This window comes from Camelus ferus, chromosome 3 (assembly GCF_009834535.1).
Source record: "Camelus ferus isolate YT-003-E chromosome 3, BCGSAC_Cfer_1.0, whole genome shotgun sequence".
Lineage (NCBI taxonomy): Eukaryota > Metazoa > Chordata > Mammalia > Artiodactyla > Camelidae > Camelus > Camelus ferus.
In genome coordinates, this window is record NC_045698.1 from 54,124,763 (window position 1) to 54,138,052 (window position 13,290).

At 34.7% G+C, this 13,290-nt stretch overlaps 1 protein-coding gene and 1 long non-coding RNA gene across 6 annotated transcripts in view; one reads left to right on the forward strand and one right to left on the reverse strand.

Annotated features, from left to right (window-relative positions):
* The window catches only part of LOC116662115, a 126,784-nt gene that overhangs the window by 33,794 nt on the left and 79,700 nt on the right, over window positions 1-13,290 (forward strand). The gene's annotated exons all lie outside the window — the stretch shown is intronic.
* The window catches only part of SSBP2 (single stranded DNA binding protein 2), a 250,407-nt gene that overhangs the window by 10,357 nt on the left and 226,760 nt on the right, over window positions 1-13,290 (reverse strand). For all 4 annotated transcript variants that reach the window (XM_032475376.1, XM_032475358.1, XM_032475383.1 and 1 more), the window contains 3 exons: window positions 10,989-11,059; window positions 8,151-8,229; window positions 5,886-5,914 (listed from right to left, as the gene is read on the reverse strand). In XM_032475376.1, coding sequence (XP_032331267.1) covers window positions 5,886-5,914; window positions 8,151-8,229; window positions 10,989-11,059 — 179 coding nt within the window. The remainder of the gene's footprint in view (window positions 1-5,885; window positions 5,915-8,150; window positions 8,230-10,988; window positions 11,060-13,290) is intronic.

Here is a 13,290-nt window from a genome sequence, read left to right on the forward strand (position 1 = left end):
GAGGAAAAGAATGCTCAAAGGTGAGCTGCTTTAGAATCTCTTCCTCTCATTTGTTGAAGAGTAGATTTATTGGAATTTCTTTAAGAGAAAATAGCTAATACTAGCAATCTGATCAAACACGAAGTTAGCAGTATATTACACTGGCTAATCTCATGACTGAGTGACTTTAGCCGTGCGAGGTGGTCTGATACCCCAGGTCAACAGGGAAGACAACGGCAGTGACTGCAGAGCATGATCACATGGGACCGCAACTGTGCCTGAGGGACTCTTACTTGTAAAAATAAACTTGAAGGTTAAAAACTCTTGCTATTTCAAATGGAAGAAAGGTTTTAGGTTTTCTCCTAAGCCATTGCCATTTAATATTCTGTTTTGGACTATGTTTTTAGATTTTTTAAAAAAGAAAATTGCTCTGAGGATTTTGAGTTAAAACAAGTTATGTCATAAAAATGAAAATTTCATGAATGGGTTATTCCCAGGAGAATGTGTGCTTTTTAAAAAATACAGTTCAACTGTAAAGCAGAGACAGGTAGATGAGCTGGTAGGAATACAGCTGGTGTCTCATCCTGCTGTGCACCCCACAGGGAGGATCTGAGAACAGGGGCCCTCTGAAGTCCATAGGAGCTGCATTTGCCAGTGAACCCCAAGGGCCAGGGAACCACAGTTTAATGGCATAAAGAGGATTCTCTTTTTGGATAAATTTTTTCTCTAAAAATTTTTGCTTCCCAAGTATAGAGAAAAGTAACTGTGCTTTGAAATGAACATGGATAATTTGATTTCCTGGGGAAAAAAAATGAAGTAAAATTTAACTAAGTGCAATTAACTAAGCTATAACTTATTAATAGGCATTAATCAACTGTGTTTTGAAAGCAGGAATGATAATTCTGACTTAGTTCAAATAAGGGTAAATTTATAAAAATATTGTAAGATTTACCCCAAATCTAGAAATCTTTTTGGTGAAGGCAGATTTGTCATTTCATACATAATGGAGAAGCTGGTAATCTGGGAATAAAAAATGATTTAGCATACATAGTAGGGGTATTTGAGGATGCACTTGGCAGCTGCATCGTGGACCATATTCAAACAAACATATGAAGTGGGCCCCCTCCATTCTTGGGTGTCTCTGGTTAAGCTGGGATGCTCCCAGACTCAGCCGCACTTTTGCCACAGATCATTTCCTGATTTACAATTTCGGAAGTTTAGCTAACTTCAAATCTGATTCCTGACAAAGTGCTCATGTAAAAACACTTAAACATTTGAAAGGAACATTACATTAATATTGAACTGCTTATAAAACACTTCATTGCTATTTCTGTTTTCCATGCAGTCTTCACAGCATGGTGGCCCAGCATTAAACTCTGGTTTTGGCAGAGGGTGGGGGGAGTGGTGGTATATATGAGAACACTGAGAAGAAGATTAAAACGACACATTCAATATATTAAGACTGAGCTACTATTAGATCTCTGAAACCTGTTCCTACCTAGCTCACTAGGCATATTTGAAAATCTTGAAATGATAGGATAGTTTTTTTTTTTTTTTAATCTGACGTAATCTAGGAAAACTGTCATAAAAACAAAAGTTGCTCAATGGGGAGTCTTAAGGAAACTGTGCTGTCCGTGGTCACTGGGTAACATGAGGAAGATACAGCTAAAGGTTCCTCAGTATCGGCATCTGAGGAAGAGCTAAAACAGCCTGGAGGGGATTGTGAGGGTGGGTGGCAATGAACTGTGTGTGTGATGCATTTAACTGTAGCTATGTTTGTATGCAGTGTCTTCAGTAGATTTTATCATCAAGGCAAGAATATAATGCATAAAAAGGGCATAGGTTGGTCAAAAAGTCACCCCAATTGCGTGAGCACATAATCAGAGAGTAGGGAGCACAAAGGAATACAAGTAAAGGTTACTTTTAGCTACATTAGGCATTTTGGTTGCATTTCTTTCTTTAGTTAATGTGTACTTTTCCCCTACTTACACTCTAAGAATTTAAGACTTGAGCTTGAAAAAAAAGTACAGTTAGGATTATACTGACCCCATTTTCAAGGGATTTTATTACATTCTCATTCCCGAGAAAGTTTTTCCCTTAAGCTATGACATCACATGACTGTTATTTTTGAGCATATATATAGACACACACACTTTTTTCTGGCTAACACATTTAATTCTCTTAAGCTCTCTGTTCTCTAATTTTATCTTGCAAGTATTCTTCCATATCATCTCTTAACTTTGTTATTGGCTCTTCTCCCATCTATCCCCAGAAATTGTCCAAACCTTTTCAAGCTGCTATTAGAAAAGGGAACACTTGAAGAAATTCTGGCTCTCCCTACAACTGGAATAAAGTAATACTGATATTATTCTAAGCTCTCTGAATTGATTTCCCACAGGCAGCCAACAACAAATTATAAACGCCGCCATCTCCCCAAGGAACAAACTGCCAGTCCTGGTTCTCCAGGGGGTACAGGTGAGCGAGATTGCAGACAGCACACCTGAGGAGATGGCAGGGACCTGTAGTTGGTGACTAGCTCCCCTGGGAATGGTGTGAGATCTTTAACTGGAACTAAGGTTCTCGAGGTCAGAAAGCTTCAGGTTGAAAAGACTCCTTTGATAATTTATTAAGCAGGACATGATCAGATTTTGCCTTCTCTGATACAGTTGTTTTCAAACTCAAAAACAGAAATGTGAATTATCTTAATGTGAAGTGCAGAATTTATTTAAGTGATTTCCATCTAAGAAAACAACCCATATGCTCCTTTCCATCCTCAACCCCTAAAATCACTCCAAGGGAAAATATTTTTGTTCCACTGATTAAATGGGTGACTTAGCTGCAGAAGGGATGAAAAGAATTTCACGTTTCATTAAGGAAAAAAGACTTCTAAATTAAAGATGAATCCTGCATTTTGAGAAAGATACATTTTAAGTTTTACTAGATAATCCTCAACTGAGCAAAAATAACTTAAAAACTTGCATTTGGAGCTTTGAGTTCATTTTGCCACTGAAAACGTACACTCCGGCCCTGCCCACGGAAGAGACTGTAATGAGGAGGACGGTGTGCAGTGTCCGCATAGCGCCTCCTAGCCCTTAATGCATATTCACACTTGATTCTCAACAGTTCCGTAAAGTAGGCAGGGAATGAACGTCCAGCTCTGTTTAGTGGCAAAGGAAACTAAGCCCAAAGGAAATCGAGTAACATGTTGCCACTACTTGTAATAGAGTCAGGCTTTCTGATTCTCAATTCAGTACTCTTTATTGACCTTACATGTAAAATGGATAAAACAGAGCATATTTATAATAAAAAAGTAGAAAAAGAACTGAAGTAAGTACTAATAAACAACTTTTAAAATGCAGTAAGAAATTTAAAAAAAATGTAATACTGATGCTTCACAAAATACAGGTTTAATTGGAGAATTAGGAAGATGTGGCTAGAGATCCAAGAGGGATTTTGAACAAAATTGCTGAGCAGTAGTGGTCAAGATCATCTTTGGTTCACAAACAGGAATGACTAGAAAAAGAATAGGATGGAAAGGAACAGATCCAGGAAATAAGAGAAAAGGGAGAAGAGAGTTTCTTGGGATAGCTGGACACGTGTTAGAAAAGGAAAAAGATGGGGAGATAGAGTGACAACTTGCATAGCTTGGAGTAGAAGACAGAAAAATTAGGCTGTGAGTGGAAAGAGGTAGGGAAAAATAATTGGGAGGGGGGTGTACAATATGCTTGAAGCTGCCAATCAGAGACAAAGTGACTCTCGTGTAATGGATATGCGACAGTCAGTCAGCGGTGGTCCCATCACCCAGGCAGCCTGGTTACAGCCTGCAGCCAATGCACGAGGAGAAGGGGTGGTGCGGAAATGAGATGCCGAGGAACCCATCTGAAGGTGGCTGCAACTAGTCACTTCCAGCACACTGTGACGTGGCATGTTCATTACTTGGGGATAATTCTTACATGAATTGAAATGTATCTGAACTTTACTTTGTTAAAGCTTTTCCTTATTGTATTTATTTGGTCTCCTTAGTTATACTGAGCTTCTTGAAGGCAGAGACCACATCTTGTTTATCTTTGGATTTTCACAGCCCAAAATAATGCCTTGGTGCATTAATGTCTACTGAATGAAGGAATTCCTGCCTAAGTATAAAGCACTTGAGGGCAAAGATTATGTTTGTACTTAAAGGAGTCTTTTGTGTTTCCCCATAGTGCATAAAGCAATACTTGGTACACAAAAGTACACAACGGGTGGTCACTTAATGCTTAAAGAATAAGCAGTGCATCTTTAGAGGAGGGAATGTTAGCAGCAGCAGGCACAGTGTGGGGGAAAATCCTGTTTCTGGGAATACGGATTGAAAAATAAGCACAGAAGGAACAGCAATAGATCTGATGTGAGGGCAGATTAGAAGATGTATTTAATTTGTCATTATGACTCAGATTTTTAAAGTACTTTATAAATTACAAAGTACTTTCTCATTAAGAATTTTGTTTCCATCTATGTAATAATGTACAAGGTTATGGGTTGTGAGTGGAAATTTTAGTTAAGATGGCCTTAAGCAATCTGGATGTTCCCATGTTGGTGTAATAAATAATTATTTTTAGATTTTAGAATATGCTCCTCAAATATAACTTGAGAAATTTTACTGGTGACCACAAAGCACAATTCAGGTATTATCAGTTCTTAGATACCTAAGCTAGTCAATACAATCATGGTCATCTGACTTTGTAAGGGTGCTTCCCAGAGAGACAGCTCAAATGGAATTATACTATGAATCTTATGTTGAAAACAACCTTTTGAAGGCTTAACCCAATACTATTTCTCACAGAGGTAAGTTAGTGTCCCTTATAAATATCTATCTATTTTTAGGAAAAAAAGAGATCCTGATTGTTCCTAAACACAGACATGCAAAGTGCATGTAGAACTTGTGAGGCCAAGCAACCAGGTGATGGAGATATCATGTCAGAATGCCAATTCAATTCTCTCTCTTGCGCTTTCATTTTTGCTTTTTTAGCATTAAGTCTTATTTAAGATTTTCTATGGCTCAATTTTATTTTATTCTCCTTGGCATCAGGAATTTTACTTCATTATACATGAATATAAATTCAAAGTAGCATTAAGAATGGTCTTCCTTTAATGAATTTCTGTATTTATTGACATAAAGCAAACTTCTAAGTCATTCTAATGATAGTTAAAAATTAGTTCTTATCAGCCATTCTAAATATATATGTGATCCACAGAGAACTATTTTAAATTCATCATGACCTAAAAAGTATTTAGGTATTCTTCAAAAAATATAAGGCATCTTAGCAAAGGATTAAATTTAGATACTAAAATATTGAAGGCGGAAAAATGTAGACGTGTGCTATTGGAAGGCTCACTTTCCTATTTCTATTAATATAATTTTCCTCTAATTACTTTTTTTCTCTATTTTGTGGAACTATAATAGTGATTGAGGACATCAGCATTACCTAATGAAGGTTTGAAAGGCAAACAGGATATATAAATGCAATGCCCTTCTAACAGAACAACTACTTTTTTCAAATTTACCTCTTTTAATGTTGCTCTATACTTTACATTTTCAACAGATTACCTAAACTATGTCAGTTTGCTTTACAAATGTGTAATGTTACAACGTGATTAAACTGATTATTATTTACTTGGGTATCTATTAATCATGTATATAGCACGTCCTGTAAATGAATCTTAGCATGCTTTGGAACATTAAGACTCATTTAACCCTTTCCCATAGATTATATCCATTAATATTTTTAACTTCCACTTAATTATATCTGGCCTTCTACTTTCAAACTCTTGTTTGAGAACAAAATCCATAATGTTACTCTAATCATCTTAAGACTTCCATGTGGAATAAAATAAAGATTAAAAAGCAACATAGAATACACAATACTGACCTTGGAAATACTGTCCATATCTCCTGAGCCTGAAACAAAATAGGGAAAGAAAGCCTTTATTAGGTAAAGATTCCATTTGTAAATTATGTATTCCTTTAATATAAATATATGCAAATAGTGCAGTACATTGCATGTATTTTCCAGTGTATATCTCCTGGATTTTTGAATCTCAGAAAATTACTTTCGTCTTAAACTGTATGGTGAGTGTCAGCTGACGGCAAATGCAAGGAAGAATTGTACCTCTAGTTCCCAGTCACCTACTTTTTTGGGTAATGGCAGAATAAGAAACTATTATCATAAATTCCTGAAAGTGAAATACTGGACATATATACCCTACTCAATACAAAATTTAAAAATGTGTATACTAACACAAATATAGATATACATACATGTAAATAAAGAGCAAGAGAGAGATCTCTATTTTCTGAAGTGATGCTTCTGTAAATATGATAAAATATAAAATGGATATTTGCAACAGTACCTGACAATATTCTGAAACATATTTTACTATAATCAAAATCAAAGTATTCTGAATATTAAAAATTTGGTAGCAATCAATATTCATGGCAATCCATCAAAAGTAAAAATGTCTTCAAAATATAGTGTTACAACTTTATTGTAGTTCTTAGGAGAATGGAGAATCAGTACTAATCTCTAAAGAAATCGAATCATAACAAAGAACAATAATCAGATCCTTGCCACAATTTTAGCTTTTTTAAAAAACTTTTTACATTTAAACAATTTTCCTGGCATAAAATATTATTTTAATCTTACATTTCGTCAACAGTCACAAATAAAGTGAGGGCTTATTAACATGATTAATTTATAAACAGGCATAATAATGCTGAATGTACATATGTGATTATGTATATATAAACACATGCAGAAATACTCATTAGAGATGACAAATGTATGTGAAACTCTTCTGCAAATTCTATTTTAGTGAGTAATATATCTGAGAATCTTCTATGACCAAATGTCATTTTTGTGAATGAGCTTACGAATTAAAACACTGAAAAGTGAGTTATTCTGCAGTAAGCTGGAAAGTAAAATTCTAGAACAGTGCTGTCCAATAGAACGTTTTGCAATGATGGAAGTGTTTCTTTGCAGTGTCTGTTATGGTCGCCATTAGCTCATGTGACTGTGCACTTGATGTTACATATGAGTGCAACTGAGGAACTGAATTTTACATTTAATTTCATTAAAAATTAGTCATACATGACTAGTAGCTACCATAATTGGACAGTTCAAATAAACATGTTGAAATCTAGGCAAAATACGCATGGATCCTTAAAAGCATAAAAAGTCTTCCAAAGTGCTACAAAGAATTTCTTGATTACTGAAGTTACATAGCTTTTCAAAGCATCAGAGGCTGGCATTTCCTGACCGAGGGTGGGGTTATGAAGTCTGTGTACAACCTGAGTTACTCATGGGCATAGTTTCTCCAACTTAAGTAAAAGACAGTTCCTTTTCAAAAGAAAAAAAATGGTCACAAACGTCCACCGTCACTGTTTATGATACAGTATGATATGATGATGATAAACATATACAAACATAAAAAAAGTCTTTTTTTTTTTTTCTTTGTGTTTTGCATTTGGCCTGCTTCCATATACTGCATGTGTGTGACTGGGTCAATTTTGTACCACTTGTCTCTGTTTCTCACTATTGTGAGACTTTTTGTTCACCTTACAGATATTTGGCTCCATTTGGTAAAAAAAAAAAAACAAAAAACCATCATTTATGAATTATCCACACTACTTTATTACAAACACTGACAATGTGGACAGTGTTCTCTCTTAAAAGAATCATTCAGATTATGATTACCAATTTTATTTTTAAAGAGACAAACATTAATACACAAAAACAAAATTAAGAAATTCTTGTAGGAGTTGAAGCTCCTCGGGGACAGTGTGTGTAGATCTTTGGAGATAAGAAGCCTGTTGGGAGGATACCACAGCCCTCCCGGTGCCCAAAGCAGCAGTGTGCCCTTTTATCACAGAACACTCAGATTTTGACAGATTAAAGTAAATGCCTGTGAATATGAGCTGGGTTAGAACAATTCTCACGTATCTGATTTTTCAAATGATCTCCAGCCATCAGAGCCAATATACTGTGGATTAAACCATCAGTCTCAGGTAAAAGCGGAAGCATTTCAAAATGAGTTCCTCCACATGGAAGAACTTTGCAAACCATCATAATGTCCACTATTTAGAATTAAGATTTTGTTTTGAATTCATTTCTGAGCATCAAATTTAATATCCTTACCTAAAGAGCCATTCATGTGATGTGACTCCATTCCTCCTAATCCACCCATGGGACCATCAGACCCAGGGCCCATTGGAAACTATTTAAAAAATGGAGAAAATGACTATGATCACATTGAAAACAGTTATTTATCTTAATGTCATAACATCTGTCTTTAACATTGTAAGACACTTCCACAACTTATCTTCATTTCCATGTCTGGAGATTATTTTTCTAGATTTTTTTCCAGCCTTCTAGATTCTCTACCTCCCTCATTCCATTTCTCTATGTTCAGGCTAATCCTCATTCAGATCCAAATTTTTCTTCTTCAGATATCCTTACCTAGAAAGCACATACATTCCAGTGCAAATGAGATGATAAGCATTCTCTTCCATGCTGTTGACAAATGTTATTATAGACAAGAAGAAGCCTCTAAAGGGATTGGTTTATTAATAAGAATAATTGAATATTACATGCCAACATTAACTTTTTTTTAGTGGACAATCTATCTTTGTTAAAATGGACATGATAAATAATTTCATCTTGCAGGTTAAATACATTAGCTCCTTGGGGATAGCTGAACATAGCCAGGTCTTCTTGGCAGTCTCAACTATGTGAGTTCAATGACAGTTAGAGACATTCAATAGCTGTTAACCTTTTTTAAACTAGCGGTATTTTATTTTCCATTGGAACCTTACATTAGAAGCCTGCTACAACACAGGTGTGAACAGATGTGCTGTGGCAGAGCTGGTGGTGGAGAGTCCTGCCCTCTCAGTCTTTCCCTCAATTCCCCTGGAATACTTCTAAGGAAACTCAGACCCTACTTTGAAGACAAGTTCTCTAGAATTATCTTATGTTTCCAGTTAAGATAGCCTACCAAAAACACTTGCTTTTAAAATTCCCCATGCCCAGAACATTTCTTCCATGTTGTTTGGTGCAGAATACCGAATGCAGTGTGTGTACGTGTATTTACGTGTGTAGATGGGGTGGTGGTTACTAATCATACAGACTTTGGGGGGCGGGAAACTGCCCTCAGCAGACAACCTGTATGGCACTGATTGTGTGTAATCAGATGGTTTTCCATCACTGTGACCACACAAACCACGTGCTTATACATTTTCCCAGAATAACGCCAATTCTGTTGCCTAAAAGTACATGGATGAATTGTTTTCATTTTCAGTAAATAACTTGGAATATGTATGCGTTGAATGAGAGGACAAAGAAATTAACTCTGAACAGTTATTGTCACAAGCATAATTTAGATCTAGGTAAGAAACCAGTGGTGCCCATGAGGCCAGTAGCCCGTGAACCTCCTTGGTCTGGTCCTTTTATCCGCCCCACTGTGCTCTAAACAACTCTTAAGACTGTAGGTATCATACTGGAAGCACATAACACTGCAGTCCTAGCCCTTAGCAGGCATTTGCTTTCACTACCTCTGGCTGAAATGAATGACATTTGAAAAAGTGATATGTTCATCTTCTACTTTCCTTGAATCTCTTATCTTTGTAACAAGTTAGAGAACCAGAATGGAGCACACTGGACGATATCAGTTTAGCTGCCTGCAGAAATATCTTCAGTACCATATGCTCTTGATTTCCTCCCTTCCTCCCTCCCTTTCAAATATCAAGTTTTAAGATATGAAATTGCAGTATGAGGAGCTCTTCTATATGCTGCATTTCTAAAATGAACGTTGCTCATTATCGTATTCACAGTGTTCTTTAAAATCTCTGTGAAAACACCTTTTAGACATTACTGACAGGAAATTGTTTCTTTTTCCGGAAAAAGAATTTATTTGATGATATAAAGAGAATACTGATAACTGGAGGCAGTGCTGCTTAACAGAAATACGCAAGCTGCAAGTGTGAACTACACAAGAAAATTTAAATTTACTAGCAGCCATGTTTAAAAGGTAAAAAGAAACAGGTGAAGTTACTAAGCTATTTACCATACATATCAAAATTAATCATTTCAAAATAGTCAAAAGTTTAATGAGATATTTTACTTTTTTTCTACATTAAATCCTCAAAATCCAGGGTGTATTTCAGACTTGCAGCACATGTCAATTTGGACTTGCTGTATTTCAAGTACCACACCACACTGGACAATTTGTGGTTTCCCTTTGTTGTCTTGACTGCTAGGAAGCTCAATTAAAATACTCATTTCCTTTCTAGATTTTGTTATACTTACGGAAATTTGTCATACATCTGATTTTTCCTTAATTTAAGCTACTGTATATTCATATATATATATCTGTCAATTAACTGTATTTTGTTAGAAATATTTTTTGTTAACATGTGGGTTTTTATCATAGATAAATAACAATTTTCCTGTCCGTTTTTGTGGAAAAATCATGACCATATGCTTTATTAATAATACCCAAATTCTTTCTGTATATCTGCTTCAATTCTATATTTAAACCCCAGATTTCAAAAGTTAAAAGTGAGCATATTCAACTTCCTAATTTAATTTCAAGTTTATCAGGGAAAAAAACCCCCAACCATATGAAGAAATTAGTGATGCTGAAAATGAGGTTAACATAGGTGATTATACATTACCTGCCATTTTCAAACAGTATTAATTATTAGGTATTTGAGATAAAGTAAGGCCATAGACCAACATTTTATAATTGATTAGGTTCAGTTTTACATTTAAGTTATACTGATATGAAATCTTTTGTTATATATGTTATATGTTATGTTTTTTTCAGCCCAGAACATATTAAGAATTTGATTCTTTTGATATCCAATAGGATTCTGTATAATAAAATATAAAGCTTAAACAGTATCGAGGAAAAGGAATGTATTTAGAGTTTAAGTCTTCAAATGCATTCTAAAAATTTTAAAAAAGATTCATATTTACATTAGGCCTGTTAGGTCCAGGAGGTACTGCATTCATTAAAGTATACATGTTGTCTCCAGAGTTGGTGGAATCTGAAACAAAATATTACTTAATTAGTATCTTTCTTTATAATCTTCACCCAAGTCATCACAAAGTAATAATCAAAGATGATCTGGACACTTATGCATATTAACAGCTGCAGTACTTGAAACAGTCATTCCTAATGATCAGAAACCAAGTATCTGTAAATCATTTTCTGACCCAGAAATTATTATTCTAAGGTCATAAATTAGGAGTACCTACCTTGTGTGTGTGTGTGTGTGTGTGTGTGTGTGTGTGTATAATATTATGAGTAATCACTTGAATAATCTAGGTCAAAAGGAGTATTACTTTAAAAATCTAAAAGATTGCAGTAAATTTTTAAAAAACACGGATACCTTTTGACTTCTCTAAGCAACTGATATGTATCCATATAATAAAAATCTCTCAAAATTCTGATTAAGTAGCTTTTCAGTTATTTATTTCCTTAGTGGAATATTATGTCCTGGTGGAATATCCTGGCTTAATTCCCACAGAAAGTGACTGGAACAAGACTATACAAGTGGAATGAAATATTCTCTTGCTTGAAGCAAAAGCCAGCTTCCAGTAGTACAACTTTTTTTTTATTATGATTATTTTTATTGAGTTATAGTCATTTTACAATGTTGTGTCCCACTAGTACAACTTTTAATAAAATTTTTAGCACTCATTTTATTCTTGATTTATTATAATAAAAATAACTAGTGTATACCTATATAAATATATGCAACATTTTATAGAATTTTTAAAAATTTACATTTCATGTCTATTACCTAATTCTAATTAAGTCTTTGAGTATATGTATTTTATAACATATGGCCTAGAGTGAAAGGCTTAATGTTTTCCATTTAGAAACTATCAATTATAAAATGTTTTCCTATTTTTCCAGTTATACAGTTTTCTTAAATATATTAAAGTAGGACTCTCTATTTTGAAAAAGATATTTTTCATATGTTTTGTACTGATTCAAGGCAGAAGGTAAAAATCACTTGCTTTCTCATGGCAGTAACCATAGAGAGGGAAAAGGGCAATTGCTTTTCCTCCTATTTTGAGTTACTAGACATTAATAAATTTATTAGAGTAGTTTAGATGCCATTTATCCATTGTTAAGTGATCCATAAACCTAAATATTATTTTTTACTTCTAGATTAATACATCATGCTGTTGAAAAGTTGAAATGCCCACCTCTGGTTGACCCCTATGTGTTTTATACTGAGTAAGCGCCTAACCTACTTTTGTGGCCATAACTATTTTTACATCCTGTGTACACTATACTCCTGTCAACTCAGGCCACTTGTTCCTTCTTGCATAGGGTCAGACTTTTCCATCTCCATGTTTCTGTTCTTTCTTCCTATGAGCATCTTCTCTACCCAGTCTCCATTTACTGAAATTATACTCACTATTCAAGGTCCATTGCCAATGCCACCTCTTCCATTAAGTCTCATTGTCCCCTGACACTCACAGGTGTGTGGGAGTGCTTCCCCACCCCTGAATTCTGCTTTGCATTATAGTTAATATTTTACTTGTCTTATTCTTCTCTCCTGCTTCCAACTAGGTTATAAGTTCCTTGAGAGGAGGAAAGGGACCATGTCTTACTCATGTTGTGTACTATAGACAATAAATATCTGCTTACTTAGATTCAACTAATGGAACAAATGCCCCTGAAAACTTATCTTTCAGAAAAGCTTGGGTTGCTTTTTAAGCATAGGAAACCTTCAAATGGGTTTTCACCTTTTATTGGCCTTACTAATTTTACTTACTAATTTTAGTAATTAATTTGAAAGGAAGGTGAGTTGTATATTTTAAAACATTCAGAAAGTGAAATTTATATTTTTTTAAGACCAATTAAACATATTATTTTATCTTTAAAAAAACACTAAGTGAATAGGTTGGTATTTTCTGGAAAATGTAGGGCTTTTCATATACAGAAACACTTGACAATGAAGTAGATCTGGCACCTAATTTTTTTGGGGGGGGTATTGACTTCATATTAGAGGACTGACTGTGATAAGGGATGAGTACATAAGAATATGCAAAAAAAGCAAGGACAATATACTGGTGGCAATTTCTGGCCTTGAAAGAAAGTGATCAGATTATGTTTTATCTGCAAAGTTTAGTGTTACTCCAAAAATTTCTTTTAGTATTGTAGTGAAGTATTTATTAATCATGTTCTACCTTCATAAATTAAGCCTTAATTTCATCAGATAAGAATGCAAATTTTGGCAAGATGTTCAATTCATATAAT